The sequence below is a fragment of the Somniosus microcephalus genome, chromosome 14 (genome assembly GCF_052327205.1).
Source record: "Somniosus microcephalus isolate GS21.2 chromosome 14, FLI_Smic_1.0, whole genome shotgun sequence".
In the NCBI taxonomy this organism is placed as follows: Eukaryota; Metazoa; Chordata; class Chondrichthyes; order Squaliformes; family Somniosidae; genus Somniosus; species Somniosus microcephalus.
In genome coordinates this window covers 6,469,202-6,481,667 of record NC_141000.1, presented here as the reverse complement: position 1 = coordinate 6,481,667, position 12,466 = coordinate 6,469,202, and the positions used below count along the sequence as shown (strand labels likewise).

General features: G+C 50.2%; 1 protein-coding gene across 2 annotated transcripts in view; it reads left to right on the top strand.

Annotated features, from left to right (window-relative positions):
- LOC147107297 (cilia- and flagella-associated protein 47-like) overlaps nt 1-12,466 on the top strand; it is a 797,073-nt gene that overhangs the window by 287,548 nt on the left and 497,059 nt on the right. For both annotated transcript variants that reach the window (XM_086006182.1, XM_086006181.1), the window contains 2 exons: nt 3,473-3,637; nt 9,149-9,230. In XM_086006182.1, coding sequence (XP_085862308.1) covers nt 3,473-3,637; nt 9,149-9,230 — 247 coding nt within the window. The remainder of the gene's footprint in view (nt 1-3,472; nt 3,638-9,148; nt 9,231-12,466) is intronic.

Genomic DNA, 12,466 nt, shown 5'->3' with positions numbered 1-12,466 from the left:
CCCACCATTGTCTCTAAAAGTTTCCTCACTACTGACTGCCTCAGTACTGCACTGAAGTGCAGCCTAGATTATATGCTCAAGTCCCTGGCGTGGGACCTGCACCTACAACCAACTGGTTCAGAGTTGAGCATGCTACCATTGAGCCATGGCTGACACCTTATTTGAAGGAGAAGAGACTTTCAGTGGATGGCTCTTAGCAGAACAAGGCTGTCCTCTGCAACCACAGCTGCTGACCTCACCCTTTAACAGCAGAGGAGCACCTCCATGTGGACAGCTCAGCATCGGTTTGTTGATCTCAACTGCTGCCTTCACCTTCAGGAAAAGTGTGCCATGCAGCTAGAGACATAGGGGGGAACTTTTCAAGGGGCCAGTGGGTGCGTTCGGTGGCGGGTTGGGTGGGAATTTTTTTTTTGATAGCGAGTCGGGAACCCACTGTCAACCCGCCGCCACGCGACTTTCCCAGATATCAGGTCTGTCAACACTGAACAGACCCAGCACGCAGTGGTGGGGGAGACAGTTTAGGTCATTATGACCTTGTTAAGAGCCATTTAAAAAGTATTTTGAGCTCACCTTTAAATTTTACGAGGTCGTCCATGGGTTCCATGCTGCTCAGGGATCACATCAGGTAAGCAGGTTGGGAGTTGTGTTACCATGAAATGATCTCTTTACTTGACAGCTGCAAATGTGCTATAAAAGCTCCCATCTCACAGCTGTTCACTTTCCAAGCTCAGAAGCTGTTGCTTACAGCATTTGGAAGACAGATTGAGCTTTATGCAGGTTGCAAGTGTTTGGAGTAAACTCTCTATCCAGTGTCACCTCATTGGAACAATCTCTCTCACCATTGACAGATCGCTTCTGTCATCTCAAGTTCACCTGCCATCTATTTAATCAGCATCGGTGCCCTTGAAACTATCTCACCTTGGTCCTCAGAATCCCACCATGATCAGCCCCAACACCAGCCACACCAGGCACACCAGCAGCACCAACAACAACACCAACCTTCTCTGCAATCAGCTGGTGCTGTACAGGACACAGGGCATTAGCACCCGACACATTGCTGCCCGGGAGGCCAGGGATGGCCTCATCATAGCCAAATTTACTTCACTTGACTCGGTACACCCTGGCTGACACATGATGCACCAGGTTGGCACCACCCCACATCAACACCATAAAGCATCCCTACAATGCCCAAGGCATTCCTTTCACACTCATCACCACTGCGGGGGGTATCATTATGTCTCACCATTCACTGCAGCTTACTAAGCCACTTCCAAAGGTGCACATAAACCTGTCCAAGAACACAAAGGCCGGAATTTTGCCGGTCCTCAGAGTGTGGGATTGGAGGCAGGACCGCTGTCAAAATCGCAAAGATTGACAGCTGGCAGGAAACCCGCTGTCAACTCACCTCCAATCAATCTTCGCAAGTGTTGGGTCCCCAATTTGTGCATGGACCCGACACCTAGCGGCGGGAAGAGGATTATAGCCACTTACCTGGCTGTTAACAGGTACTTGATACTTGTTAACAGGCTCTTTTTCAATTTTGCCGCTTCTGCCTCGGGTTCCCTGATGTCCGGACACCACGCCAGGTAAGTGTGGCATGTTGTGAGTCTGCTGTAGTGTTTCTGCATTGATGACAGCTGCAGAAGTGGTGTGAAGGATCCAATGGTGCACTGGTGAGTTTCAGAGGTAAGGAAATGCTGGGAAAATAATTTAAAATGCATTTACAATTTTCTGTACGTAACAGGTTTTGAATTGGCTGTCTAGTCCCATCTCATTGGGAGAACCTCTCTCACCAGTGACAGATCGCTTCTTTAACCTCACCTGCAGCTGCCATCTGTTCTAGCCTAAGGAGGGAGTCACTGGAGAGCCTGGATGCAAGAGCTCACCTGTGAACAGTCATTGTCAGAGTATGCAGCATCTCAATGCTGTCAAACACTGAGAAATGAGCTGTCAAAGAAAAATTGCACATGGTCCCTTTAAGAAAACCAGCAGATGACACATCTTCAAATGATGCCATCTGACCGGCTTCCTCTTAATTGGCCGACAAGCCTGCAGGGCGGGCTTAACAAGACCAATCGACGTAAAATCACGTCCGTTGGCCGCATGCAGTTGGGGGCGGGACTGGAACCCGGAAACCAGCTGACCCACCCCCAAGCCGTATCCATTTGCAAAATCACGGCGAAAGTGTTGAAAATAAAGATTTCAATGTTTGACAGCACATTAACAGGAACTTCACATGAACATTGGCTAAAACACCCAAGTGCCTACCCTTGTGTGTTGTTATGATTGGACTAGGATGAGGGTGAATGTGAGGGGTGGCTAGTGAGATGGGGAAGTGATAATGTAGATAGAGGGGGATGGGTGGAGGTGCAAGGTAAGTTGGTGTGAGTAAGGATGTACAGGAGTAGGGTAGGGTAGGGAAGGCAGAGTGATGGGGATGTGATGAGTGGCACAGCAGGATGAGGTTGAGTGTGGCTTTGCAGTAATGTTTCGTGATCTACTGAGATCATTGAAAGGTTTGCGCCACTGCAGCCTGGTCCTCCTGATATCCCTGCTTGTGTCCTCCTGTGCAATGTGCAACCAAGCTGCATTGATTGCCTGGGGAGGTCTCTTCCGCCCATTGGAAGGGAAGAGAACCTCACTGCATGATGTGACTCCCTCGATAAGCATATGGAGGGAGTCATGGGAGAGCCTGGGTGCAGCCATGCACCTCTGTGCAGTGCTTGTCAGTGTTTGCAGCACCTCAATGTTCTAGAACACTGACAGCACAACTGTCACTATCAATTTGCACATGGTCCCTTTAAGGAAACCGGCTGATGACTTGTCATCAAGTGACGCCATCAGACCCGCTTCCTTTAATTGGCCAGCAAATGTGCTGGGTGGGCTTAACAAGCCCAATCAGCGTAAGATCACTTTGGACAGCGGGCTGGAGCCAGCAGCGAGGCCAGGACCCGCCACCGACCCCTGCTGCACCAGACCTGCCGAGGTAGGGTAAATTGCGGCTATGCAGAGAGAAATTTTGTCAGAGGCATACAGAATAGAGGGAATTGAGATGAGGAGAGACTTATGCAAAAGGGGAGAAAATGAGAAGGGAGTTCAAGATGAACCCAGAGATAAAGATGGCAACAAAGGTGTGTGAGAGGCACTGAGAGAAAGAAACAGAAAGATAAGAATAATAGAAGACAAAGGTAGAGAAAAGGAGACCAAAAATTAATTACAGGAAAGGAGACCTTTTTTCTAATATTTATATGTATAATAATGCATTGTTTATTTTATGGTATAATGTTCTAATTGCTATAAAAATAGCACATCCTCTGATTTAGGATAAGCAACATCATGGGAGATCTGCTAGGACAATATAAAGAGTTTTAAGTTTAGAACCATAGATTAAAATAGGAAACTTCTAGTAACAGTGAAGTAAGTAAACTCCAGAGTGACTATGCATTTAAAGTAACATTTCTTCTAAATGCAGCACAAAGCAAGTTTGTAAAGACACAAAGACAATTTATGATATGCTGAACCATCTGAGTGGCCAGCAGTTGCCAGGCCTTACTGCAAGGCAGTCATTGCCTAGTGACCCTGTGGAACGTATATTACAGCTACACTGGCAACATTCAACGCTTCTCACCTTCCTACGGTAAGTGAATATATTTTCATATTAATATGTAGTTACTTTACTAATTGAAGGCATTATACTTTTGGATTTTAGACTTTTTTGGGGGGTTCTGTGTTAAATGAATCTCCTATAAGCAGACTATGGCCGGGAATATCCTTGAAGCTGCTCCCGGTCCAGCACCGTAACTTCGCCAGAGGTGTGGTGGAAACCCAGTAAACGAGGAAATTCCCACCCAATGACTGGAATTTCCCCCCCAAAAAAGGGTGGGTTTGGAGTGTGGGGGCAGTTAAAGTATTAAAAATGGGATTACCGACCTGATCCCGCCTCCAACCTGCCCATTTCCGGTTTTGCCGGAGGTGGGATGGGGGTTGGGGGGGAGGGGGTGCTGGGTGACCAACCCCGTCCATTTAGAAACATAGAAACATAGAAGATAGGAGCAGGAGTAGGCCATTCGGCCCCTCGAGTCTGCTGCGCCATTTAATGAGATCATGGCTGATCATCCAAATTCAGTACCCTGTCCCTGCTTTCTCCTCATATCCCTTGATCCCTTTAGCCTTAAGAAATATATCCAACTCCTTCTTGAATATATTTAATGAATTGGCCTCAACTGCCTTTTGTGGTAGAGAGTTCCACAGGTTCACCACTTTCTGGGTGAAGAAATTCCTCATCTCAGTCCTAAATGGCTTACCCCTTATCCTTAGACTGTGACCCCTGGTTCTGGACTCCCCCGCCATCGGGAACAGCCTTCCTGCATCTAGTCTGTCTAGTCCTGTTAGAATTTTATACGTTTCAATGAGATCCCCTCTCATCCTTCTAAACTCCAGCGAATATAAGCCCAATCGACCCAATCTCTCCTCATTCGTCATTCCTGCCATCCCAGGTATCAGTCTGGTGAATCTTCGCTGCACTCCCTCCATGGCAAGAACATCCTTCCTCAGATAAGGCGACCAAAACTGCACACAATACTCAAGGTGTGGTCTCACCAAGGCCCTGTACAACTGCAGCAAGACATGCTTGCTTTTGTGTTTAACTGCCTGTGGACGGGTTTCTCACAAATTGTGAATCCCGGCAATTAAACAGGTGGGGATTGCTGCATCCAGGAGGTAAATGGCTTCATACCTACCTCCTAGATCCAGGGTCCCGACCATACCCAGCCCCCATGATCGGAGACCCCGCCCCCGAGGCCTCCGATCATCCCCCAGGCCTCCCCTCCCCCTCCAGACCTCCCCCCCACCATGATGATGATGAGGCCGGCCACGATCCTCTCTCCCCCCCCGCCGATCCCTGGCCGACCCCCCCCCGCAACCCCGATCAACGGCCGACCCCCTCCCGCTGCCAATCCTCCCCCGACACCCCGATCCTTGACCACTGCCGATCCTCTCTCCCCGCTCCCGATCCCCAACCCCAGCTGATCCTCTCTCCCCGCTCCCGATCCTGACCCCAGCCGATCCTCTCTCCCCCCTCCTGATCCCCGACCCCAGCTGATCCTCTCTCCCCGCTCCCGATCCCTGACCCCAGCCGATCCTCTCTTCCCCCCCTCCCGATCCCCGACCCCGGTCGTTTGCCGACCCCCTCCTCCCATGATCCCTTCACCAAACCGGCCCCTCGCTTCTGAGGCCTACCCGCCCACAGCCAGCTAGCTTCTCAATCTGGTTGGCTGTGGAAGGGAATCCAAGGCCTTGCACTCAAATCAGCCCCCGCCGTTAAAGTCAGCAAGGCCTGCAGGAAACCTGGCCACGTCATTAGCACCCTGTTATTTGCCCCACGGGGGCGCTAACGGGAGATGCTAACACACCGAATTTCTCCCCCAATAATCTCACACAAATTAATTGGCACTTGGAAAAACACGAGTTAATAAATGACAGCCAGCATGGATTTGTTAAAGGCAAATTATGTATGACAAACTTGATTGAGCTCTTTGATGAAGTAAGGGAGAAGGTTGATGAGGGTAGTGCAGTTGATGTTGTATTTATGGACTTTCAAAAGGCATTTGATAAAGTACCACATAATAGACTTGTTAGCAAAATTGAAGCCTATGGGATTAAAGGGACAGTGGTAGCGTGGATATGATATTAACTAAAGGACAGAACGCAGAGTGTAGTGGTGAACAGTTGTTTTTATGACTGGAGGGAAATATGGTGTCCTCCAAGATTTGGTATTAGGACCACTGCTCTTTTTGATATATATTAATGACCTGGACTTGGGTATAAAGAGCATAATTTCAAAGTTTGCAGATGATATGAAACTCGGAAATGAAGGAAAAAACAAAATTCCACTTGCCATTCTGGCCCCAGCTCTTCTTCCTGTCAGGTTGGCCTTAATGGCAATTGCAATCGGGCCCCACTGACGTCATCGGAGCCCAATCTATATATATTAAGAAGAACCACATTGCCTTCTTGTGGGTGTCCCTCCTGCCTGCTCAGAAGAGCAGGTTAAGATTGTAACCCACGGCAAGGCAGCGGGATCAGTGCGGGTAAGTCGCATGGGCCAATTTGAACCACCTACCGCTGGGTTAAAATTGGCTCTTTAGAAACCACAATTTGCAATAAAATGAGTGCGAATTTAGAAAAGCATGCATTTGTTTAAGGCCGGTTGTGTTTGGCAAATTTATTAGAATTAATTTCATGTTGTGACCAATAATATAGATCAAAAGACTGCATGATGTATATGAATTTTTGCAAGGCATTTCACAAGGTATCACGTTAAAAAATTCAGGTGCGTGCTATAAGAGGAAATTATAGCAGCATGGATGGAAAGTTGTTTGATGAACAGGACATGAAGGATTAGAGTAAATGGATGTTTCTCAGATTAGAGAAAGTTTGTAAGTGATGAAGCCCAGTGGTCAGTGATGGTTGCACTTTTGTTTCTGGTATATATAGATGATTTGGATTTAGGAATAGGGATACACTCAGCAGAAAGACGCAGTGGATGAACAGAAAGACCTGGGGGTACAAATACATATTTCCCTGAAGGTAGTTAAATCCATAAATAGGTTAACAACATTTTGGGCTTCATAAATCGGGGCATAGAGTACAATAGTAAATACGTGATGATAGATTTGTACAAGGCATTGGTTATAGGCCACAGTTAGAGTACTGTCTTCAGTTTTGGACACCTCATTACAGAGTCTGGAATTGCATGCTTCTACACAAGTTGGCATTTCATGACCTGCCACCAAAACTTTGCTTGTGGCCATCCAGTTTTCTTGCAAGTCACTGTACCTGTGGTGCAGTTGAAAGCTCATTCTTATGACTCTTTTCGGTTAACTCAGCCTTTTCCCAGATCGGTTTCTTCTTTCCTAGTCTGACCCTTCTTCATGTCTATGACCACCTCTATTCATCATCCAATCTATCTAGCCACCATTCAACTCTATCTATTATTCTACTGATGATTTAACTTCACATCCATCAACTTCCTTTAGATCACACACCCCAGTGCGCTCTCAGCACGCTCATCGTACAGTGGCTGAATTTTGATCTCTTCCATGCACTTTGAAGTGACAATGAAAATGCTGTTTCTTTCAATTTTTTTGATAGTTTCTTAATGTCTCTTGGAAATCTAACCAACAGCTACTCCCATTGATGGCTGCACACATGCTCCTTTTCATTCATTGACATTTTCGCATTTATCTCCTCTGACCTTAAGTGGACACCCATATCGCCATTGCTAAAATTACTTCCAAAAAGGTTGGTTTCTTCTTGCATGCCAAAAACCTATTCTCCCCTGAAAAACTCTTTAAGCCCAAGTCCATCCAAGATTTGAATATACCTCCCATATCTGGGAGTGTCTTCTAGCACCTGCCTTTCCACTCTTGGAGAAGGTCCAGGGAAGGTGATCCTTCTGTCACCTCTATTTTTCAGCCCTCTTGCAATATTTCTAGTGTCTCCCTATTTTATCAATACCACTTTGATCAGTGTTTAACTGTAACTTTCTCTCATTTCTTCCTAGCTCCAAATCCATTATTCTACCTAATTTTCCTCCTCCCATACACCATCAAAGATTTGAATTTGCGACTCATTGTACTGTCTCCCTGTCTAACTCATTCTTTTCCAAGACTGTAATTTGTGGGTCTCCTTATCTCACTTAGTCTTTCCTTCCTACTATAATCTTTTTAGGGGTAAATCCTCAGCCGAACCATCTTCAGCTGTTTCATCAGTGACAGTCCCCCAGCATAAGGTCAGGAGTGGGGCTGTTTTCTAACATTTCTATAGTGTTCAGCTCCATTCACAGCTCCTTTGGTAATGAAGCAAAACTTGGGCAACACTCAGGCTTGGGCTGACATGTGGCAGGTAACATTCACGCCACATAAGTGTTAGCTAATGACCATCTCCAACAAGAAAAAGTCTAATCACCTCCCCCTGATCTTCAGTGACACCACCATTGCCGGGTATCCCAGCATCAACTTCTTGGGGGGGTCACCCTTCACCAGAATCTTAACTGGAACAGCTGTATCAATATTGTGGCTACAAAAGTAGGGTAGAGGATGGGTACTCTTCGATGAGTGACTTGCATCCTAACCCCTTAAAACCTGTCCACCATCAACAAGACTCAAGTCAGGTGAACCACTCCTTGGATAGGTGCAGCTACCACATTCAAAAGCTCAACACCATCAAGGTCAAAACAGTACACTTGATTGGCACCCCTCCCAATGGACTCAATATCTTCCCCTTCACCATCGGTACACTGTGGCAGCATTATGTACTATCTACAGGATGCACAGGAACAACTTGCCAAGTTTACTTCAGCAGCATGACCAAGCTCCATGGCCTCTACCACCAGCTGCAATATCATGAGAACCCCATGACCTTCAAGTTTCCCTCTTCCTTCATTGTCACTGAGTCAAAATCTGGTATTTCCTGACCCTAACACTATCATGGGAGCACCATCACCACAAGGATGTCGGCGGCTCAAGAAGACAAAGCATCACCACCTCCTCAGGACAACTTGAAATATAATATATGAGGCGGTGACAATGTTGTCCCTATCCCATTAACAAATGAAACAAATTGACAGGCTTTAAAACTTAAGCTTGGCTTCAAATCATTACTTCTGCACTTTTGATTTTTTCCAGTTGCAATAATTTCCTTAATTACTTTAGCCATGGATTCTGACAAACCTTTGTTCCAAAACTGATGATTTCTGCATCTTTGGAGAGGAAATCCAATCCCTTTTTCTTTGTTTAAATGAATTCTTCTCAAGATCAGCTTCAACGGAATAACCCTTTCAGTTTAATTTTTTGGCACCCAGGATAGTATGAACATTTTCAGGATGTCTTTACCACAGGCAGATGTAGACTTTACCCAATAGCATGCTTCAGCACCAACCTTACGGCTGCAGTAGGCTACATTTTCCAACGTTTGAATATGAAAATTATCTTAGAACTTTCCTGTTTCATAATTGTAATAAAGCTATCCAAAAATACTTTGGTGTTTGCCCGGAAGGTACTGTAAAACAGAATACACAAGTAATCTTCAGTCTCTGGGCACAATGAATGAAATGTTTCTTCTATGTTTTAATGATGTACTATTACAGAGCACAAGGAGCTTGCCTTGCTCATGTGAAGCCAGCGTTCTTATTTGAACCTGAAGAGTTTAAACAATGGAACCAGCTACAGGTAGGACTCTTACTTGTCTGGCATACATATATTAGATTTACGGGTAATTGCATTCTACTCCACTTTGGAATTATTTTTAATGTCTTACCATAGGCATTTTGATGACTGTATTTGTATGAATGCGTGTACTCTTAATTCTTGTTGTAGTCTGGTGCTAAGAAAAGGTAACAATTTCCCCATAGTGTTATATCTTTTATAAAATCACTAGCTGAAGTGCCCGGCGGTGCCGAGGCTTTTTCGAGGGCATGTTGTTGTTGGAAGAGAGAGAGAGAGCGACTGGGGGGAAGAGAGAGAGCGACTGGGGGGGGGGGGGGAAGAGAGAGAGCGACTGGGGGGGGGAAGAGAGAGAGCGACTGGGGGGGGGGGAAGAGAGAGAGAGCGACTGGGGGGGGAAGAGAGAGAGCGACTGGGGGGGGAAGAGAAAGAGCGACTGGGGGGGGGAAGAGAGAGAGCGACTGGGGGGGAAGAGAGAGAGCAACTGGGGGGAAAGAGAGAGAGCGACTGGGGGGAGAGAGAGAGCGACTGGGGGGGGAAGAGAGAGCGCGACTGGGGGGGAAGAGAGAGAGCGACTGGGGGGGAAGAGAGAGAGCGACTGGGGGGAAGAGAGAGAGCGACTGGGGGGAAGAGAGAGAGCGACTGGGGGGGAAGAGAGAGAGCGACTGGGGGGGAAGAGAGAGAGCGACTGGGGGGAAGAGAGAGAGCGACTGGGGGAAGAGAGAGAGCGACTGGGGGAAGAGAGAGAGCGACTGGGGGAAGAGAGAGAGCGACTGGGGGAAGAGAGAGCGCGACTGGGGGAGAGAGAGAGCGACTGGGGGGAGAGAGAGAGCGACTGGGGGGAGAGAGAGAGCGACTGGGGGGAGAGAGAGAGCGACTGGGGGGAAGGGGGGGGAAGACGGGGGGGGAAGAAGGGGAGGGGGAAGAAGGGGGGAAGAAGGGGAGGGAGGGGGAGGGGAGGGGAGGAAGGGGAGGGGGGGGAAGGGGAGGGGAGGAAAGGGGGAGGGGGAGGGGGGGGAGGGGAGGGGGGAGGGAAGGGGGAGAGTCCCCAAGCCCCGCCCCACCCCCAATCACCCGAGCCCCACCCCCCCATCTCCCGAGTCCCGCCCCCCATCTCCCGAAGCCCCGCCCCCCATCTCCCGAGCACCGCCCCCCCCATCTCCCGAGCACCGCCCCCCCCCGATATCCCGAGCCCCGCCCCCCCGATCTCCCGAGCCCCGCCCCCCCGATCTCTCGAGCCCCCGCCCCCCCCGATCTCCCAAGCCCCGCCACCCCGATCTGCGGAGCCCCGACCGCGAGCCCCGCCCCCCCGAGCCCCGCCCCCCCGATCTCCGGAGCCCCGCCCCCGATCTCCGGAGCCCCGCCCCCCGAGGGTCGCCCCCCCGATCTCCCGAGCCCCGCCCCCCCGATCTGTAGTCCGGGCCCGCGATCTCCCGATGTCCCGCCCCGCGAACTCCCGATGTCCCGCCCCCCGATCTCCCGCCCCCGATCTCCCGATGTCCCGCCTCCCGCTCCCCCGATGTCCCAAGCCCCGCCCCCCCCGAGCAGCGGCGTCCCACTCTCCGGAGCCCCGCCCTCCCGCTCTCCGGAGCCCCGCCCTCCAGATCGCCGATTGCGGCTGAGAGACCCGCCCCCCGCCCGAGCCGAGCGCGGAACAGAGAGACGCCACGTCTCAGCTGCTCCTGCTGCGCGCGCACCCTGACCCTCGTGGCTGACGCCATTGCCCCGGGTAACGTGATGGGGGGGGGGTGGTGAGGAGCTTAGCAGAAGCCCTAGCTCGGGCCTGGCTGGCAAGAAAGGCCCAGGCTTTCAGGCCTAACAAAAAAACGGGGAAAGGTAGGAAAAAGAATGTTCAGGTTAGAAAAAATATTTACAAATGAATGAAGTTTTTTTTAAAACAATTTAATAAATTCAATTTTATTTTGCTGGAAATGTAATATTTGAAAAGAAAGACGCAGAAAGCAGGAAAAAGAATGGAAGCAAGATGGCGGCCACTCACCTCGGTTCAGAAGGATAAGGCCCGCCACACACGCATCGATTGGTCGACCGTCAGGTCACCGAAGTGTAGGATTGGTCAATGGCCTTGTCACTCGACTGTAGGAGGGCCCAGCGTACGATTGGTCGACCTCGAGGTCACTCTGTCGCTAATGAGCAGATAATGAGATGCTAATGAGCGGAATGTTGAAGTTTTTCGGATACCGCGGGCGCGATTTTAGCCCGGCCGAAACGTAAATACGCTTAAGACCGTTTTGGAAGGGTAAGCTTTCTTTCGACGTAACGCACGCGTAGGTACGCCCTGTAACTTTCGAGCGCATAGCCCGACAGACGCACACGTGATGACAGACAGACAGAATGCCAGACAGACAGACAGAAGCATCGCTTTTATATATAGACTAGCTGAAGTGCCCGGCGGTGCCGAGGCTTTTTCGAGGGCATGTTTTGTTGTTGGAAGAGAGAGAGAGAGCGACTGGGGGGAAGAGAGAGAGCGACTGGGGGGAAGAGAGAGAGCGACTGGGGGGAAGAGAGAGAGCGACTGGGGGGAAGAGAGAGAGCGACTGGGGGAAGAGAGAGAGCGACTGGGGGGAAGAGAGAGAGCGACTGGGGGGAAGAGAGAGAGCGACTGGGGGGAAGAGAGAGAGCGACTGGGGGGAAGAGAGAGAGCGACTGGGGGAAGAGAGAGAGCGACTGGGGGGAAGAGAGAGAGCGACTGGGGGGAAGAGAGAGAGCGACTGGGGGGAAGAGAGAGAGCGACTGGGGGAAGAGAGAGAGCGACTGGGGGAAGAGAGAGAGCGACTGGGGGGAAGAGAGAGAGCGACTGGGGGGAAGAGAGAGAGCGACTGGGGGGAAGAGAGAGAGCGACTGGGGGGAAGAGAGAGAGAGCGACTGGGGGAAGAGAGAGAGCGACTGGGGGGAAGAGAGAGAGCGACTGGGGGGAAGAGAGAGAGCGACTGGGGGAAGAGAGAGAGCGACTGGGGGAAGAGAGAGAGCGACTGGGGGGAAGAGAGAGAGCGACTGGGGGGAAGAGAGAGCGACTGGGGGAGAGAGAGCGACTGGGGGGAAGAGAGAGAGCGACTGGGGAAGAGAGAGAGCGACTGGGGGAAGAGAGAGAGCGACTGGGGGAAGAGAGAGAGGCGACTGGGGAAGAGAGAGAGCGACTGGGGGAAGAGAGAGAGCGACTGGGGGGAAGAGAGAGAGCGACTGGGGGGAAGAGAGAGAGCGACTGGGGGGAAGAGAGAGAGCGA